At 48.4% G+C, this 20,987-nt stretch overlaps 1 protein-coding gene across 3 annotated transcripts in view; it reads right to left on the bottom strand.

The window, feature by feature from the left end:
* LOC111844371 (NLR family CARD domain-containing protein 3-like) overlaps nt 1-20,987 on the bottom strand; it is a 79,045-nt gene that overhangs the window by 39,362 nt on the left and 18,696 nt on the right. Inside the window, exons 6-11 of one of the 3 annotated variants that reach the window (XM_072711545.1) lie at nt 19,173-20,901; nt 14,551-14,724; nt 14,241-14,414; nt 13,928-14,101; nt 13,796-13,842; nt 4,705-5,563 (exon numbers count right to left, since the gene is read on the bottom strand). The exons of 1 other annotated variant lie outside the window; for it this stretch is intronic. In XM_072711545.1, coding sequence (XP_072567646.1) covers nt 5,031-5,563; nt 13,796-13,842; nt 13,928-14,101; nt 14,241-14,414; nt 14,551-14,724; nt 19,173-20,901 — 2,831 coding nt within the window. In that variant the 3' untranslated portion in view covers nt 4,705-5,030. Of the gene's footprint in view, nt 1-4,704; nt 5,564-13,795; nt 13,843-13,927; nt 14,102-14,240; nt 14,415-14,550; nt 14,725-19,172; nt 20,902-20,987 lie in introns of those variants that run through there. One more of the 3 variants, XM_072711546.1, reaches the window with a different exon arrangement.

The raw sequence follows: 20,987 nt of genomic DNA, 5'->3' as shown, positions 1-20,987 counted from the left end.
TTTATTTTTCTTGTGCCCCGCAGGTGAATAAAAGTAAAAATTGAAAAATGGTTTCACATTAAAATTCAACATTTGTCGTCTAGGAGACAGAACATGAATTTCCATTGAATGGAAGAGATTAAACAAGTGACATGTTCGAGTAATGTGAGGACTTTCCTTACTCTCCTCTGCTTAATGCCCATGGGGGGAGGGGGGGTCTGTGTAGGTTTATGCTCTGTCCTGATGGATATTCAGCTTTCTGGTGAAACACACCAGGTTTAGCATGTTAGCACATAAGCGTGTTAGCACCAGTCATTTGTAGTCAGATTATAGGGTAGTGTGATGAACTGTCTTTGTCGTTTCCCATAATGAAACCGCTTGCCGATGGCCCCCTCACTTCTCTTACTGCTGGTCCTCATGTCCATTTTTATAAAAGTCAAAAGATAAAATGCACTTCATCTGTCTGAGGGGAAAATTCTAGATTAACAGGGACATAATGATGTGAAATTTACTAGGTTCTACCAAGGATTGACCCCAGGGCTACATGTAAAGCAGATGTGAAAACTGCTACACTATAGAACCAGCAGGCGAAAGAATGTGTACTTCATCCAAAAGACTTTTAGAAAAGCCAGGCTTAATCTAGCCTGCAGGTTTTTCTAGCTTGTACTGAGCAAATCGACAGCCCAGAACTTTCTCCTTTATGTTACCAAGTCCGCCTCTTTGCTCCCGCTGTCCAATCAGTGCAGAGATGGGCGGGCCACTGTAGTTGACAGGAAAATGACAGGGGGACAGGCATGAACACAGAAGGCCTCTGCTTAAATGGCTTACCCTGCATAATCCTCTGAATGAACTCTGTCATGTGGAGAATCCACTTATTATGTATGCTGACAATTCATAAGAGTGTTTATCTATGGAACATGAATGTAAAAAAGGTTTGTGCATGACTCAGTAAATCAGATCTATGTGTCGTATTGCTGTCTAGGTGTTGAGCGAAATTGCTGACTAATATTCTGCTTCATTATTGACATGCTAACACAGAAATTGTATCATAAGAACATAAGAAATTTACAAACGAGAGGAGGCCATTCGGCCCATCAAGCTCGTTTGGGGAGAACTTAACTAATAGCTCAGAGTTCTTAAAATCTTATCTAGCTCTGATTTAAAGGAACCCATGGTTTTAGCTTCCACTACACTAGCAGGAAGACTATTCCATACTCTAACTACACGCTGTGTAAAGAAGTGCTTCCTCAAATTTGTTTTAAAATGTTCTCCCGCTAATTTCCACTTATGGCCACGAGTTCTAGTATTTAGACTAATATTGAAATAGTCATTTGGCTGAACAGCATCCAGACCCGTTAGAATCTTATAGACCTGAATCATATCCCCCCTTAGTCTCCTTTGCTCAAGGCTAAACAGATTCAGTTCCGCTAACCTCTCCTCATAAGACATTCCTCTAAGATCAGGAATCATTCTCGTAGCTCTTCGTTGCACCTTTTCTAAGGCAGCAATGTCCTTCTTGAGGTATGGTGACCAAACCTGCACACAGTATTCTAGGTGGGGTCTTACCAAGGAATTATATAAGTGTAACATCACCTCCCTTGACTTAAACTCCACACATCTAGAGATATAACCCAACATTCTGTTCGCCTTTTTTATTGCTTCCCCACACTGGCGAGAGTGGGACATGGAAGCATCAACATACATACCGAGATCTTTCTCGTAATCAGCTACCTTTATTTCAGTGGAACCCATAAAATATCTGTACTTTATATTTCTGCTCCCTGCATGGATTACCTTGCATTTATCTGTGTTAAATTTCATCTGCCAAGTATCAGCCCATTCGCTAATTAAATCCAGATCCCGTTGAAGCCTCTCTGCTGCTAGATTAGTATCTGCTACCCCGCCCACCTTGGTGTCGTCTGCAAATTTAACCAGTTTACTGTATGTATTTGTGTCAATATCATTAATGTAAATTAGGAACAATAGTGGTCCTAAAATTGAACCCTGCGGTACCCCACTATGAACGGAGGCCCACTGTGACATTGTGCCTCTAATAACTACTCGCTGCTTCCTGTCAGTTAACCAGTTTTTGATCCAAGCTGCCACAGTTCCTAAAATCCCTGCAGCTTTAAGCTTTAGCAAGAGCCGTTTGTGGGGGACAACATCAAAGGCCTTCTGGAAATCTAAGTAAATCACATCATAGGCCTTTTTGTGATCAATTTCACTTGTAGCTTCCTCAAAGAACTCAAGTAGATTCGTTAAGCAGGATCTACCTCTCCTAAATCCATGTTGGCTATCCTTTATGATGTTATTTGAATCTAGGTAATCTACCATTTTCACTTGAATTATAGCTTCCATTATTTTTCCAGTAATGCTAGTTAAACTGATTGGCCTATAGTTTGCTGGATTACTTCTATCCCCTTTTTTGAATATGGGTGTTATATTAGCATGCTTCCAATCTGATGGTACCACACCCGCAGATAACGATTTCTGGAATATTAAAGTTAGAGGTTGGCTAATAATATCCCTCATCTCTTTTAAAACTAAGCAATGCATGTTTTTGAGAAAGAAAGGTCAGCCAGTCCCTGGAACAATTATGAGTTAAGGGTCTTGCTCATGGATTCAATACAGAAATCACACTGCTGAGCCAAGGATCAAATCACAAAAATCAAAGCCCAGGGTGCTAACCATTATACCATGGGGCATAACAGAAAGCCCCCCCTTTCAAATAAAATATCTGTGATGTTGTAGTTTCAGTTTGTCTCTTGTGCAAGATGTTCAAATGTCCTTCCTGTGTTTGTGTGTACTGGGTACTGTGGTTTCTTCACACATGGGTTGTTTATTCTTGCACATCAAATAAAAGTGTTACAATTTGGAACTTCTATTTTATAATATAATGCTTGGGGTTGATTGTATGCAGACCGAATATAGGGGAATACAGGATGGAATTAAGTGATATAGATTAAGGATGTGTGCACAAGTTTAATAAATTTGAATCTGTTTATAAAGATCTACCACAGATTTGGGGTCTTGGGCAGCTGGAATCTATGTGGAAAAATCCTAAGAGCCTCCAGCTTTAACAGCCACCTACACTGCTGCATAGCTGAGGGAGACCCACACTGGATAGTGGTGCTGCCCAGTGAGGAACTAGCTTTCCATGGTCTGGACAGCTACTTCATTTCTGATGGCAGACTCACCATTACTCTCCAACACTACATATAAAGGTTACTCGAATTATAGGTTCCAGTTTGTACAGCCGGGTGAGAGGTCGCAATGCATCTAACCGTAATGCATTGCGTCAGGATCAGAATGCGTTGCTTTAAGCCAGCGCTGTAAGCAAGTGGAACACACCCATTGACCAGACTGGGGAAACAAACTGAAACACGGACTTAATACAGAGGACTAATTACAACAACCAGAAACAGCTGATCACATGGGGATCCCGCACGAGGTTAACGAGGGGGCGTGGCACACGGAAGGAGCGGACGATTGGGGCAGGACAGAGGTAATGTTGGGATAAGATCTATATCATTTTGGAAGCCATTAAGAAAAAAGTGCTGCTCTTGTTTAATCCTGTTCATTTTGCGTTTAAATGCTGGCCAGGAACCAATTAATTGGTTTTCTATTATTTCTTATGGGAAAAATTCGATCAGAACTCGAACTTTTTAGGATTCGATCCGGAGTCCGGAACGGATTAAGTTCGAGAACCGAGGTACCACTGTATATTACTGAAGCAACAGGAATGTGTGTATCTGTGTCTGTGAAGGAACAGAAATATATGTGTTTGTCACAGTAACAGGACAGAACTGAGATAATTGTGAGCTTTTGAAAAAAGAAACGTCTGTGCTTGTGTTACCTAAGGGGTAAAAATTTCTGTTAGCATGTGTGTCACTGTTTGTACCAAACAAGCCGCCAGCAGAGGCAGCAGCACAGAATGTGGAGCTCGTCACCAGGGGAAGGAGAGGGACGTCAGAGTAAGAATCCACCTTTCCACTGTGTTCAGGGGTATATCTGTATAGCTGCAATGCCACTGTGAATGTATTGTGGGACACATTTATTTCTAAATTGTGTGGATTTAAAAAAGAAACAAATATAAATTACATCAGGATTCCTATAAAAGAGAATTTATGCTTTTTTGGTCATTTGGAATCACATACAGTGCATCATAGATGATCAGGCATGCAGTGAAATCAGAATGTTATCCACGTTAGTCTTAGGAAAAAACAGAAAGGCTGCAGTCAGTATAACAAATCAACTTAACTGTTTTCCGTGAGAAGTAAAAATGTGTTTCGCATTGTTTTTAATTACTTGTATAATTATTTATTTAGGTAGTAAGCACTTAGTTCGGCTTTTAGTGATTCTTTTCCCGTGTTTTAATAGGAGTGTGAGTGACGCCGTTTGCTAATTAGCTTGTCGATTGTCAGGTACAGCATTTAACCTTTTTAATCAGGAATTTTTTTATTCCTGTTTGTATTTTGATCATTTTATCTAACGTGTGATACTAATGTGATTTATTAGGTTTATTTTTTGTTACATTGTTCGCCTTCACAGTTATGCCTCCCATCTACTTTTATAAGGTTATTATAACCTATAGGCTGATTTAATCTAATCGTGTTAATTATGTTCATTTACATTACAGTATTTATTTAATTGTATTACATGATTTATGTTACTCAGTTACCTCAGTTATGCTTTGAGCAGCGCTGAACCAGGACAGTAATGGGATACATTAGGAAGCTTTTATTGTCAGTGTAGGGGTAGCAAATACAATATATAGACAGAAATGTATAAAATTTACATATAAGGGGAGAGGAAAAGTCCCCCAATCATCAGGATTACATTTCATTACATTTTAATCAGAAACAAATTTTACATGTTTGTTCAGCTTGCCGAACCCAGTCATTTATTTTTGTCTGACATACGTCACACTTCAGACAGAGTAAAAAGGGTTATACTGGTTAAAAAGCAGAGATTTTACCTTTTTGCCATGGAGAAGCAGCGACATGTGACACTCTGATAAGGTAAAAATGATTCCTCCAGCACACAGTGAGCTATCCCAGCATGCACAGGGACACGGAGGAGTTTGTATAAACCCAAAACCCTGGGCAGAGGGGTTCAGTGAATGAGGAGGTGAAGCTGTACAGGAGGGTCAGTCCATCAGAGGAGACTCTGTAGAAGGACAGAGTACCAGCCGCCCAGTCCAGATACACTCCTACTCTGCAGGAGCCTGAGGGCTCTATGGGTATGACAGTCTGTTTATTATTGTGCCAGACAGAGTAACTGTGAGGAGAGCAGCACAGACTCCATGACTTGTCATTGTATCCAAGCCCACAGTCAGCACTCCCTCCTTTCCTCTCGATTCCTTTATAAGTCACTGCTATCCAAGCTTCATCTCCACTCCACTCAGCCTCCCAGTAACAGCGACCAGTCAGACTCTCTCTGCACAGAACTTGGGACCAGTAGTCAAATCTCTCTGGATGATCAGGATATGGCTGCTCTGCCCCCCCTGTCAACTTCCTGTTCCCCTCTGACAGAGACAGGCGGCTGTTTGCTGTGTTGGGGTCCAGCGTCAGCTGGCAGGAGTCTGTAGGCAGGAGGAAGAGCGATTAATCTCATCACGAAGCCCAGCATCTCCATCATTATCACTGTCACACCTCACACACTCACTAACACAGAACTCGCTCCAATACACACATTTTATTCCCAATATACTCATATAGCTGCCCGAGTTTGCGGCGCTCCGGCTGCCCCCTGCGCTGTGTGAGACACACTGGGGACCGAACGGCACTTTAGCCTGCGCTCTATTATTCTGTACATCACAGAAAATATAAAACAGCACAGCATCCCCTAATGAAGCAGGAATTCAAGTATGTGAAATACCTGGGGGTGGGGCTCGATGGCGAGCGCCTGGTGGCCAGGCCTATAGCCATGGGGCCTGGTCGGGCAGAGCCCGAACAAGGCACGTGGGTTCCCCTCCAATGGGCTCACCACCCATAGGAGGGGCTATAGGGGTCGGGTGCGTTGTGAGCTGGGCGGTGGCTAAAGGCGGGGACCTTGGCGGTCCGATCCTTGGCTGCAGAAGTTAGCTCTTGGGACATGGAATGTCACATCTCTGATGGGGAAGGAGCCTGAGCTGGGGCGCAAGGTTGTGAAGTTCCGGCTAGATATAGTCGGGCTCACCTCGACGCACAGCTTGGGCTCTGGAACCAGTCTCCTCGAAGGGGGTTGGACCCTCTTCCACTCTGGAGTTGCCTGCGGGGAGAGGCGCCGAGCGGGGGTGGGCGTACTTATTGCCCCCTGGCTGGGTGCCTGTACATTGGGGTTTACCGCAGTGGACAAGAGGGTAGCCTCCCTTCGCCTTCGGGTGGGGGGACGGGTTCTGACTGTTGTTTGCGCTTATGCACCGAGCAGCAGTTCAGAGTACGCACCCTTTTTAGAGTCCCTGGAAGGGGTGTAGGACAGCACTCATTCTGGGGACTCTCTTGTTCTGCTGAGGGACTTCAATGCTCACGTGGGCAATGACAGTGAGACCTGGAGTGGCGTGATTGGGAGGAATGGCCCCCCTGATCTGAACCCGAGTGGTGTTCTGTTGTTGGACTTCTGTGCTCGTCACGGATTGTCCATAATGAACACCATGTTCAGGCATAAAGGTGTTCATATGTGCACCTGGCACCAGGACACCCTAGGCCACAGTTCGATGATCGACTTTGTAGTCGTGTCATCGGACTTGCGGCCGCATGCCTTGGATACTCGGGTGAAGAGAGGGACGGAGCTGTCAACTGATCACTACCTGATGGTGGGTTGGCTCCGCTGGTGGGGGAGGAAGCCGGCCAGGCCTGGCAGGCCCAAGCGTATAGTGAGGGTCTGCTGGGAACGTCTGGCGGAATCCCCTGTCAGGAGGAGTTTCAACTCCTACCTCCGGCAGAACTTCTCCCATGTCCCGGGGGAGGCGGGGGACATTGAGTCCGAATGGGCCATGTTCCGCGCCTCCATTGAAAACGACTTCCGGACGGCTTCGAGGTGATTCTGGTCCACCATCCGGCGGCTCCGGGTGGGAAAGGGGTGCAACATCAACATTATAGTGGGGATGGGGTGCTGCTGACCTCAATCCGGGTCGTTTTGGGTCGGTGGAAGGAGTACTTCGAAGACCTCCTCAATCCCACCGACACGCCTTCCGATGTGGAAGCAGAGTATGGGGACTTGGGTGTGGACTCCCCTATCTCGGGGGCGGAGGTCACTGAGGTGGTTAAAAAGCTCCTCAGTGGCCGAGCCCCGGGGGTGGATGAGATCCGCCCGGAGTTCCTTAAGACTCTGGATGCTGTGGGGCTGTCCTGGTTGACACGCGTCTGCAGCATCGAGTGGACATCGGGGGCAGTGCCTCTGGACTGGCAGACCGGGGTGGTGGTCCCCCTCTTTAAGAACGGGGACCAGAGGGTGTGCTCCAACTATAGGGGGATCACACTCCTCAGCCTCCCTGGTAAGGTCTATTCGGGGGTTCTGGAGAGGAGGGTCCGCCGGATTGTCGAACCTCGGATTCAGGAGGAGCAGTGTGGTTTTCGCCCCAGCCGTGGAATAGTGGACCAGCTCTATACTCTGGAGCGTTCATGGGAGTTTGCCCAACCAGTCTACATGTGTTTTGTGGACTTGGAGAAGGCATTCGACCTTGTCCCTCGGGGAGTCCTGTGGGGGGTGCTCCGGGAGTATGGGGTGCCGGGCTTCCTTTTAAGGGCTGTTCGGTCCCTGTATGACCGGTGCCAGAGCCTGGTCCGCATGGGCGGCAATAAGTCGGACTTGTTTCCGGTGAGGGTTGGACTCCGTCAGGGCTGCCCTTTGTCACCGATTCTGTTCATAGTTTTTATGGACAGAATTTCTAGGCGCAGCCAGGGCATTCAGGGTGTCCGATTTGGTGACCTCAGGATTTTGCAGATGATGTGGTCCTGTTGGCCTCATCGGACCGTGACCTTCAGCTCTCGCTGGGACAGTTTGCAGCCGAGTGTGAAGCGGCTGGGATGAGAATCAGCACCTCCAAATCCAAGACCATGGTCCTCAGCCAGAAAAGGGTAGAATGCTCTCTCTGGGTCGGGGATGGGGTCCTTCCCCAAGTGGAGGAGTTTAAGTATCTCGGGGTCTTGTTCACGAGTGGGGGGACGATGGAACGGGAGGTCGACAGGTGGATCGGTGCGGTGTCCACAGTGATGCGGGCGCTGCATCGGTCTGTCATGGTAAAGAAGGAGCTGAGCCAAAAGGCGAAGCTCTCGATTTACCAGTCGATCTACGTTCCTACCCTCACCTATGGTCACGAGCTGTAGGTAGTGACCGAAAGAACGCGATTGCGAGTGCAAGCGGCCGAAATGAGTTTCCTCCGCAGGGTGACTGGGCTCTCCCTTAGAGATAGGGTAAGGAGCTCGGTCATTCGGGAGGGACTCGGAGTAGAGCTGCTGCTCCTCCGCATTGAGAGGAGTCAGATGAGGTGGCTTGGGCATCTGATTAGGATGCCTCCTGGATGCCTCCCTGGTGAGGTGTTCTGGGCATGTCCCACTGGGAGGAGGCCCCGGGGAAGACCCAGGACACACTGGAGGGACTATGTTTCTCGGCTGGCCTGAGAACACCTCAGGATTCCCCCAGAGGAGCTGGATGAAGTGGCCGGGGAGAGGGAAGTCTGGATTTCCCTGCTGAGACTGCTGCCCCCGCGACCCGACCTCGGATAAGCGGGAGATAATGGATGGATGGAAACCTCAGGAAATGTCGGACGCCCATGCGACGCCGACAGAAAGACGTGCCGAAATGCTGCGTGTGTTAAACTAACAGGCTTAATAACACGTAAATAAAATTATAAACAGCATTCATCAAACATATTAAACACAAAATTGTACCCCAGGAGTACTACTAGAACTTTTACTACTAAAAATTAATTTATCTTTATGTGGCGGAACTAGCAGGGAGAGGAAAATGTTCGACTATGCCACCTAAGGGACTTTCACTCTAGGAATCTCTTGTTGATAGTTCACTTAAAACCAAGGCCCACAGGTTCGTTCACACGGAAGAGGCAAGGATATGATTCGAACATATACTTTTTTATTAATCCTATTGGTCCTAAAATAAGTCTGGCAATCTAAAACCCAAAGACAAACGAAGGCAAGGAACACAGTTTGGTTTACCACAGAGGCAGAAAATGGGCAAAAAGTAGGGGGGGGGGGGGGAGAAGGACAAACACGCGACCACAACACACTCTATACCTCTCCAAGTGTTCTCTGCTAACTGGCCAATCAGGTGCGCTACCCAAAACACTACCAGTTCCCAACCTGGCCTAAACATACAATTCACAAAGAAGAAAAGAAACAATAACTAAAACACCAATAAGGCAACCATTAAAGAAAACACAATAATAAAAAGGTAAAAAGAAAATCGCAATAACTAATTGGTAAAATAACCTAAACAAAACAACCACAACAAAACAGCAGCACCTAACAAAGGCAGCAGCGGTGAACTTGAAGGGGAGGCTTGATGACTTACACACCAGGTGAAAACATCGCACCAGCCTCACCTCCGACAACCGCTACAGGAAACTTGCCTCAGAGTGAAACTGAAGATAGCCTTCATTCACCAGAAGAAAAACAATCATACGTCCATCGTTTATACTTCTAATAACCAACTGGCAGAACCAGGTTTTCAGCGATGGAGGAGATGAGGGCTATAAAGCCCAATGTCAGACACTCCTGCTCGATACACATAGGAAACCCGACAATGAAGCAGCCGCTTAAAGCGATTCAGACACCCAATTCTCCAAAAGGGCGAAACCAAGTAGAATGCACACACCCAGGTGGAAACCTTCTGATATATATATACAGTACTGTGCAAAAGTCTTAGGCAGGCAAAGAAAATGATGTTTAGATTATCCTCGTGTTGGTGTAAAACCATGATATTATGCCTGTCAAAGTGTGTCAGTGTAGCCATTTCAGAACCTCTGCTAAAATCACCCCAGTATTTCCAGTGACCGTCCAGTGCAGCCATGTATTTTTTGACTTGGCCACTAGCACACCCCATACAACTAGTCAATCCGTCTTTAAACCAATTAATTTAATTATTTAATTGAGCTGTTGGTGAAATTTAACAAACTCATGGAATGGCTGAGGTGCCCCTGAGGAGAGGTTTGGGAATTGAAGCGGTGTTCATCTAGCCATCCAACTAGATATCAGTAACTTTTTAGAAAATAGAAGAAATTATTACTAGTTTTTATTGTGTTACTCTTAATTTGCATATGTTCTAATGTTATATTGTGTGTTTTGTTCTAAGCCAAAGTACACTTGCTACACAGATAAACAGCTTTAAACATTTCTTTGGACTGCCTAAGACTTTTGCACAGTACTGTATGATGCCGCAAAGTCTCAGGATGTCCCACAGGGCAACTCGATCAACTGAATCAAACGATTTCAGAAAATCGACAAAGGCTGCAAGGAACCTCTGCCAATATTCGCGCTTGCACTTGATGAGAACCCTCAGTGCAAGGATATGGTTGATGGTAGACTTCATAGGTGTAAAACCAGACTGCTCCGCTTGCTGACAGGCAAGCAAGTGATCACATATCCTGTTAAGGGTGACCCTAGCAAGAACCTTACCTGGCACTGAAAGCAGTGTTATCCCCCTGTAATTGCCACAATCCAGGTGATCACTCTTTCCAGATAGGGACCAAAAGTCCCGTTTTGCAGTCAGTTGGGATGATGCCTTACTCCCAAATGGAAGCAAAGATTGCCTGCAATGCCAGGAGAACAGCCTTACCACCAGCCTGGAGAAGTTCACCCCAGATACCACAGATCCCTTCGACCTTCCCTACCCCCAGCTGATCCACCCCCCGTGCAATCTCCGTGAGATTGGGTGGTTCACAGCTGATCGGATGGTCAGCCTCAAGAACCGTGGACCCAGAGATGTCCAACATCCTAGCCAGAGGGTCAGCTTTAAACCACTGCTCAATATAGCCGGCCCAGCGGGTCACAACTGCAGTATCATCCGTAAGGACCGTTCATCACTCTGACTGTAAGCCTCTGAGGAACAGATTCAGATATGCGTAATGCTTCGATTCCTCTGTAAGCAGGATGTGGGTTACTGGACCACAGATGGTGTGCCACTTGCTCACAGATTTGTCTAACAAATGCCTCCTTATCAGAGCCCTCACAGCTGTCCTCCTCAGTTCCTGGTACAGACTGGATTTGTCAACAAGTCGTGCGCTGCAACTCCTCTTGATATCCAGGATGCCCTACAAGATGAAACACCTCCTTCTGGGAACACTGGCAACACCAACACAACCCTCGACAACCTTCAGGGTCTTATCACAGAAAGTCTCCCACATCAAATTAGAGTCAGCAGTGGCACCCAAGTCTGAAAGTTCTTCACACAAATTGCGTGCAAACTCATCAGAAACAGCTTGATCTTGGAGTCCAGCCTCGTTCTCCTAGTAGGTGGTAGCCTACTAACCTAAGCTGAATCTTCAGAGTAGCAACAACAAGTCTGTGGTCAGAATTCACAAACTGGGCACTTCTGTAGACCCTGCAGTGTTTCAGGAGCCTCCAGCGTCTGCCCACGAGGATGTGATTGATCTCCTTTGCCGCACCACCAGTATTGGAGTACCAAGTCCAATGATGTGGCTCAGGGAGTTGGGACCAGAACCAGCAAAGTCAAGGAACATGGCGCCACTTTCACCATAGTCTCCAGACCCATGGGGAACGACACAATCCTCATAGCCAGCCTGGTCAGTGCCAGTGGTTGCATTGAATTCACCCATGACCAGAGGAGTGTCACCTCGTGGGCAACTGTCAACCAGCGAGTGAAGTTGTGATTAAAATGTCTCCCTCAACAACACATCACTCACCACGGTCAGAGCATACACTGAAACAACAGACAAGACACCCAAGGAGTGCCTTAGCCTGAGCCTCATACAGTAGTACGCTCATTGAAAGGAGTGACATCAGACACCATCAGAAGGAGACGATCCACTTTGGCAACAGCTAGTCCCTGAGTATGGCAGCCACCAGACTGACCAGACCAAAAGTAGCTATACCCACCTACAGAGATCTGACCACACCCCGGTCTGCGTACCTCAGAGAGTGCTGCCACCGAAATGTTTATGAAGCTCACCCGACAGCAGAGGAAGATGGTCATCTTGCCAGAGAGACAAGATGTTCCACGCGCCTACTCGGATGGGTCACTTCAAATTGGCACCCAAGTGCTGCCATGCAGCAGCACCACACCAGCCCCGATCCCCAACAGACCTGACCCTATTAGTTCTCCGACGGTTTTGACTCATCCGGGGATGAGGCTCCCGAAGGCTTTCCCCCATCCCCTTCGTGGTGGGTGCAGCCTTCCTGCGGGCGGCTGCAGCAGAGGTACTCCTGCGGAGAGCAGAAGAGTATCTAGCTCGTTTTGTGTCAAGCTGTTGTGAGTTGTTTTGTGGTGGCTGGAGCGCCAATCCCGCCACCAACCCCAAAAAAAATTGTTTCCCTGCAAGTTGGAGGACCACTTGCAGGGCCAGATGCAGTTTAACGTCATACCCAAGACATACTGTAATAAGAACTTCCTCCAAATCATTTGGGACACATACTTCCCTCCAGCAGCGTTCAGCGTCGACTAATGATGTGTCGGTTGCAAACGAGCCATTCAAAATTCTGACCGAGAAACATTTTTATAAGGCAAAACATCCCCGCAGCACAGCACTCCATGCTACTCTGACTGTTATTGAAGTCTGTGTTAATGGTGTTCGAGCTGCGCAACCAATCACATGATGAGTCAGACAAGGGTCATACCAAATGTAAATGTTAAATGTAGGGAGGGGCAGGTGTGCACATGCTGATGGTGTACAGGTACAGAGCAGGAGGGAGGGAGAGGAGGAGACAAAAAGGGACTGTGGTGTGCGAATAGTAGATAAGATTTAATAGCTATGATAACACAAAGGCAGAATGCACAGTTTGCAAGATGAAGCTGTCATTTCAACAAACAACCTTCTCAGACACTTAAGAACTGCGCATCCAACAGTTCAGATGGAAGAAAAAAGACAGGCTAGCATGCCTGCTACTGCCAGAAGCAGGATCAGCCCGTCTAAGCTGAGGCACTTAGCCTTTCTGCCCCAAAGGAAATGTTAAAATGTAACACTGTTAGAAAGTTGATGGTTGTTATAATGGATAGATACAACTAAACTGTTGGATGCTGCTGTTTTGCACATTGTCATTTATGTATTTTTGTTTTTTATTTGTTATTTATGTTATTTGACTGTTTTTGTTAGATCAAACACAAAAACAAATTTTCCACTTATAAAATGTTCAATACAGGTGTAGTAGTGTTTGATGTTTTTACATTTACTCTTTGTACCAAACATAATGTAAAATTATGGTATTAAGGAAATTATAAGGTTTAGTTACACATATCAGTCATGAGTCAAAACAGCTCTAAATCTGGCTGGACTGAAGTGATAAAATAAAGAGCCGACTGGGAGTCGGAAGAGCCGACTCTTCATGGTGAGCTGAACCAAATGATCTGGCTCATTAAAAAGAGCCGAAATTCCCATCATTAGCGCAAACTGAGGAGACGTTCAATGTCACAGCCAGTTTGGGGAGATTACAGGTGCTGACTTAGGACAATACTAACAAATCTCAGAAAAGATTTAATGTATTCATACAGAATTTCCCAGACTACCATTTCTATTTAAGAAAATAGAATCATCTTTAAACCCAAACCAGTCTTTTTTAATTAAGGATATCATAATAATTGTGTATGGTATCATGAAGCAGTAATTATGGTAGTAAGAATAAAAACATGCAAACAAACTTACATTTCTGGATCCCTGGTCTGGTCCTGCACTTCCCACTGTGGTCCACACTATAGCAGAAGCAAAATGACAGAATTGTTGCATTTTCTCCACATACAAGAGTCTAACCAGGATAGACACACATTCTATACTCACTTCAGTTTCTCCAGTTTACAGCGGGGATCCTCCAGTAAAGCAGAGAGCAGCTTTACTCCTGAGTCTCCTGGGTGATTGTAGCTCAGGTCCAGCTCTCTCAGGTGTGAGGGGTTTGACCTCAGAGCTGAAGCCAGGGAAAAACAGCCGCTTTCTGTCACTCTACAGAATGACAGCCTGCAGAGGCAGACAAAAACTCTCAAATAAATAAAAACACCTCAGCACTAGAAGCATTGGTACTGTATTTAGTAAAAATTAGTACAATAAAGATTTCAATAATTACAGATTACAATGTGGAATACTGAGTAATACTGACCTTAGTGTCTCCAGTTTACAGTGTGAATCCCCCAGTCCAGCAGAGAGCAGCTTCACCCCTGAATCTTGCAGGTCATTGTAGCTCAGGTCCAGCTCTCTCAGGTGTGAGGAGTTTGTCCTCAGAGCTGAAGCCAGGGAAGAACAGCCTTCTTGTGTCACTCTACAGCCTGACAGCCTGCAGAGAGGCAGAAAAAAACTCTCAAATAAATAAAAACACCTCAGCACTAGAAGCATTGCTATTTAGTAAAAAAGAGTACAATAAAGATTTCAATAATTACAGATTACAATGTGGAATACTGAGTAATACTGACCTCAGTATCTCCAGTTTACAGTGTGAATCCCCCAGTCCAGCAGAGAGCAACTTCACTCCTGAATCCTGCAGCTTATTGTCACTCAGATCCAGGTCTGTCAGCTGAGAAGAGTTTGATCTGAGAGCTGAAGCCAACACTTCACAGCATGTATCTGTGAGTCTGCAGCTGTTCAACCTGGAAAAGGAAACATCCATCCATTTTCCAAACTGCTTATTGTACTGGGTCGCAGAGCCTATACCGGAAGCTATGGGCACGAGGCAGGGAACAACCCAGGATGGGGGGCCAGCCAATCGCAGGGCACACTCATACACCATTCACTCACACATGCACACCTATGGGTAATTTTCAGCGGAAAAGGAAGTATGTTAAGCTAAAAAATACATGTACCATACAAACAAGTATATCAAATAAATGATCAAAATAAACATTTTTATTATATATTAAAATACAATAATTGATGCTGCATTTACTTCAAAAAGAACTAGACAATCCTCTGATGTTCCTCATGTTCCCTGTCATGAAGAATACAGTGAATACTTTCAATTCAAAGCACAAATACCATGAAAAGTGTAATAGGTCAGGACTGGATCAATGTACACAGATGAATAGATTTAGGTACAATACAGCTTCTACTGTGAGTTTACTGTGTATTTGGCTATTTGCTGTACATTTTCATAAGTCATACATTCCCAAACCTGTTCTGTATTATATTACAGAGCCAGTTTGAATAAGGCTATGAGAATGAACATGCTCCAAAATCCATTTATTAACTGGAATATTTAAGTATATCAGTTATTTTGTTGTTTTCCTGTCTGAGTCAGAAACACAAATAGTTTTTATTTGAGACTCTGAGCTGAGACCAAACTGCTTTTTAATGACCTTACAGGGTGAGTTACCCTGAGACTCTGTAATATATGCATAAGTATTTTTATAAAGCTCTGAGCAGCGCTGGGGCTCAGTGATCAGCACTACAGCCGACCCAGGGGTTCTAGGGTTTTGGGTTCAGTTCCTGTCTGGGATATGTGTGTGTGATTATGTGGGATTTGAATGTCAAGAGCTTAAGTTTTTTCCTGAATTTCTGACACCATGACTAAAATCCTTATTTTCTGTTTGCTCTACCTGAGAACCTGTTAAATTTCCAATACACTAATCAGACAATTATCAATCCTGTCATATACAGTAGGGATAAAATAGTGATACTCCTGCTAAAATAGTGCTGTCACCTCTCTGATCTTCGTCTCTCTGACACACGCATACAGGTGAGAGGTCAGAGTGCACGTTTGGCCAGCATCCAGCACTCCTGAAGCTGGGGGGTAAGGGCCTTGCTCAAGGGCCCAAAACCAACATCACTCTGCTGACCAGAAAATTTCAACTGGTGACCTTCTGACCACAGGTGTCAGTCCGAACGCACTGGACCACACACCACACCAAGAATGCTAAAACAATATACATTTCCTGCAGTATCCAGAATCAAATAGATTTTCTGGGTGGTCTTGTCACGCCCCGCTCCGTCCGCTCCCGATGTGTGCCACGCCCACCTCGTTACCTCGTGTGAATCCCTGATTGTTCTTACCTGTGATTCGTTACCCTTAGCCTGTCTCTTGTATTTAGTCCGTGTCTAAGTCAGTGTACCCCAGATCTGTCATTGTATTGTCCGTCGATGTCCGTCTATTGTGGATTAAACCCAGTTTACCTGACTTCCTGGCTCCGATCGCCTGCTTCCCTGCTCACCTCCTTGGCCTGAACGTGACAGAATGACAGATCTCTGCAACAACACAACGCGGGAGACCAAGCACCACCGGCTCGGTCTCCTGCAAGACTTTGTGTACTGGCGATCCCAGCCCGAGGTCCAGGAGGACCCCGCGGCCCTGCAGCTAGCCCAGCAGGGCGCGGACCTCCTGGCAAAGGAACGCCCGCCCGGGCAGGAATACCCGCTGACGAGGGCACGGAAATGCCTTCGCCGCCTGAGCCAGCGCCTTATGAGCAGCCGAGAGAGGCGGAGCAGAGAGCTGGCGGAAGCAGCTCCAACGCTCTACCTAGGAGCCTGCTCTCTGCTCCCCGCCTGGAACAACACCACCACTACCCGCCTGGCCAGCTCCCAGCCGGAGAAGCCACCTCCGCTGGAGGCTTATTTTTACCGGCCGGAGAGTCTGGGGCACGGCGGCATACGCGCCGTTAGGGACGCTATCCTTCGGGTCCCTAGATCCCTTAAAGGGACGGCGCATACGCGCTCAGCACCCCTCCTGCCTGCTCCGGACCTGTCCGATCCGGACCTGCCGGCCATGCCAGCTGCTGCTGCCGCCGCTCTGCCCGCGGCACCGCCTGCTGCTGATGCCGCCACTCTGCCCGCGGCACCACCTGCTGCTGATGCCGCCGCTCTGCCCGCGACACCGCCTGCTGCTGCTGCTGCCACGCTGCCAGCAGCTCTGCTTGACCCGCCTGTCCTGCCTGACCCGCTTGTCCTGCCTGCTGCAGCAGCTGCCGCCGCTCTGCCCGCGGCACCGCCTGCTGCAGCTTCCGCCGCTTTGCCAGCGGACCCGCCTGTCCTGCCTGACCCGCCGCTGACGGTGGCGCCCATCCTGCCGGCACCTGAACTGCCTGTCTCGCCTGTCCTGCCGGCTCTTGACCTGCCTGTCTCGCCTGTCCTGCCGGCTCTTGACCTGCCTGTCTCGCCCGTCCTGCCGGCTCCTGAACTGCCCGTCTCGCCAGTCCTGCCGGCTCCTGAACTGCCTGTCCCGCCGGTCTTGCCGGCGCCTGAACTGCCTGAGGTGGCCGCGGTTGCGCCCCCTGCAGGCCGCGTGATGGCGGCACCCGCCATGGCGCCCCCTGCTGGCCGCACCCCCGAGGTGCCCGCCGAGGCGCCCCCTGCTGGCCGCACGATGGAGGTGCCCGCCGAGGTGCCCCCGGCTGGCCGCACAACGGAGGTGCCCGCCGAGGCGCCCCCTGCTGGCCGCACGACGGAGGTGCAAGCCGAGGCACCCCCTGCTGATCAAGTAACGGTGGCGCCCCCCGAGGCGCCCCCTGCTGGTCGCACGCCCGAGGTGCCTGCCAAGGCGCCCCCTGCTGGCCAAGTGACTGAGGCGCCCCCTGTTGGCCAAGTAACGGCGGCCCTGCCTGAGGCCGCCTCTCCAGTCCTGCCCGCGGCCCTGCCTGAGGCCGCCTCTCCTGTCCTGCCCGCGGCTCTGGCTGCCCCGCCTGCGGCCACGCCCGCGGCTCTGGCTGCCCCGCCTGCGGCCACGCCCGCGGCTCTGGCTGCCCCGCCTGCGGCCACGCCCGCGGCTCTGGCTGCCCCGCCTGCGGCCACGCCCGCGGCTCTGGCTGTCCCGCCTGCGGCCACGCCCGAGGCTCCGGCTGCCCCGCCTGTTGCCTCCTTAGAGGCCCTGACTCTTGTCCGCCCAGCTCTGTCCTCCCTCCTGACTCCCTCACCCTTACCCCGGCAAGGCCGACGCCCCCCAGGGCCCCGCCTTTCGGTGTCCCGTAAGGGACGGGGACATAGGCGTCGGGCCCGGGTCCCGCCCGCCCTGCCCCCTGGCTCGCCCGTTCGGCCCCTGGCTGTGGCTCGGTGGCTGCCTGCGGGTCCTCCGGCTCGGGGTCGGCGGTCTCCGCCGGGTCCCCCTCTGGATCCTCGGTGCCGGTCCTCGGTCCCGCCTCCGGGTCTGTGTCGGCCGCCTCCGGGCCCCCCTGCTCCGGCTGAGCGTCGGACGGCGCCTTCGCCGGCTCCGGCTGCGCCTCCGCCTGCCGCGGCTTCCCCCTCCTGCCTGCCTGCACTGGTGTTCCCTTCTGCTCCCTCCGTGTCCCCTCCGTCACTCCCTCGTCCCGTTCCCTTGGCCCCTGGGTGATCCCCTTCGGTTCCCTTCTCCCTCTCGCCTGCGGCCCCTCCGGCCGCTGCCCGTCGCCCGCCTGGGCTCCCCTTTGTCCCCCTTCCGTTCCTGTCTCGTCTCCCCTGTCTGCTCCTCCTCCCTTCGTCCCGCCTGTGTCTGTTCCTCGTCCCTTTGTTCCTCCTCTGTTCACTCCTGGCCCCTTCGTGTCGCCTGTGGGTGTTCCCTCCGTGTCGCCCTTTTCTGTCTGCCTGTCTGCGTTCCCTGTTCTCTGTCAGGTCTTGTCGTTTTTCTCGTCTTTGTTCCTGTTCTGTGTCTCTGTCCTGTGTCCCTGGTCTCGTTGATGGTTTTGTTCTTGTCTTCCAGGTCCTGTTCCCCGGTCCCGTCTGTCGCCTCCTCTCGGGCGCGCCCGGTGTGCGCGCCTTTGGGGGGGGGGTTATGTCACGCCCCACTCCGTCCGCTCCCGATGTGTGCCACGCCCACCTCGTTACCTCGTGTGAATCCCTGATTGTTCTTACCTGTGATTCGTTACCCTTAGCCTGTCTCTTGTGTTTAGTCCGTGTCTAAGTCAGTGTACCCCAGATCTGTCATTGTATTGTCCGTCGATGTCCGTCTATTGTGGATTAAACCCAGTATACCTGACTTCCTGGCTCCGATCGCCTGCATCCCTGCTCACCTCCTTGGCCTGAACGTGACAGGTCTAAATAAATAGCTGTGTGTATAGTTGTGTTGATAAGATATAAAAGCAGTATCGTGAATAACATCTGTACTTCTTTAGCAACAGACGGATGTAAAATCACTTACAGAGCTGTCCTAGATATCTTGATCACAGGCAGCAGCCTCTGGAAACCTTCATCTGATCTGATGTATTTCTTCAGATCAAACACATCCAGCTCCTTATCTGACATCAGTAACACAAAGGCCAGAGCTGACCACTGTGCAGGTGAGAGGTCTGCTGCTGAAAGACTTCCTGAACTCAGGTATCTTTGTACTTCCTCTATTAGAGAATTGTCACCCAGTTCATTCAGACAGTGGAACAGGTTGATGGTCCTTTCTGCAGAAAAATTCTCCTGTATTTTCACCTTGATGTACTGAGCTGTTTCCTTAATGTTATGTGAACTGGATCTTGTCTGTGCCAGTAGTCTTTTGAACAGACTCTTACTGGAATCTGTTGAGAGGCCAAGGAGGAAGCGGAGGTAGAGGTCCAAGTGTCCATTCTTGCTCTTTAATGCTTCATCCACTGCAGTCTTCAGCAGGTCAGCTGATGAGTTTGACAGAAACATGTATAAAGCAGCGAGATACTCCTGAATGCTCAGATGCACAAAGCAGTACACCTTCTCCTGGTACAACCCATACTCCTCCTTAAAGACTTCTGTGCACACTCCAGAGTAAACTGAAGCCTCTGTGACATCAATGCCATTCTCTGTCAGATCTTGCTTATAAAATATTAGATTGCCTTTCTCAAGGTTATGAAAAGCCAGTTTACCAAGTTTTAAAAGGAACTCCTTGCCAGATTCAGTGCATTTATTAAGCTTTGTTTCACCGTTTTCCATATACTTGTCATTTTTTAAACTCGCCTGAAAGATCAGGAAGTGTGTGTACATTTCAGTCAGAGTCCTTGGAATATCTCCACTGTCAGACTCACTAAATAGACTCTCAAAAACAGTGGCTGAAATCCAGCAGAACACAGGTATGTGGCACATGATGAAGAGGCTCCTTGATGATTTCACATGTGTGATAATCCTGCTGGCCAGGCTCTCATCACTAAATCTCATCCTGAAATACTCCTCCTTCTGGGCATCATTGAAACCTCGTATCTCTGTCACCTGGTGAACACACTCAGGAGGTATCTGATTGGCTGCTGCTGGCCGGGAGGTTATCCAGAGGAGAGCGGATGGAAGCAGATTCCCCTTAATGAGGTTAGTCAACAGCACATCCAGTGACGTTTTCTTTGTTACATCAAACCAGCTCTCATTGTTCTGAAAATCTAGAGGAAGGCGACACTCATCCAGACCGTCAAAGATCAACAAAACTTTGTACCTATACAGCTCAGTGGATTCAAGCGATTTCAATTCTGGGACAAAGTGGTGAAGCAGATCAATCAGACTGTATTCATCCTTAATCAAATTCAGGTCCCGGAAAGGAAGAGCAAATATGAAGTGAATGTCCTGGTTTGCTTCTCCTTCTGCCCAGTCAAGAATAACTTTCTGCACAGAGACTGTTTTCCCGATACCTGCCACCCCTTTAGTGAGTACAGTTCTGATAGGTGTCACACGCCCATGTAAGGGTTTAAATATATCATTGCACTTGACTGTAGTATCTTCTGTTTGCCTTTTCTTGGATGCTGTTTCAATCTGTCTCACTTCATGTTCATCATTGACTCCTCCAGTTCCCCCTTCAGTTATGTAGAGTTCTGTGTAAATCTCTTTGAGAAGTGTTGGCTGTCCTTCCTTAGCTTTCCCTTCAAATACACAGTCAAATTTCTGCTTCAGCTTACATTTGATTCTGTGCTGACATTGCCACAGAAGGTGCCCTGAAATGAAATAAGAGAAAAATGTACAAGCTTTTCAAAAAACATGCATTTTTGCTAATATAAGCCGAATTAAATTAAATTAAATG

This window comes from Paramormyrops kingsleyae, chromosome 4, assembly GCF_048594095.1.
Source record: "Paramormyrops kingsleyae isolate MSU_618 chromosome 4, PKINGS_0.4, whole genome shotgun sequence".
NCBI classification, from domain to species: Eukaryota; Metazoa; Chordata; class Actinopteri; order Osteoglossiformes; family Mormyridae; genus Paramormyrops; species Paramormyrops kingsleyae.
The sequence above is the reverse complement of the archived record's forward strand: the minus strand, read 5'-3'. Positions and strand labels throughout refer to the sequence as shown.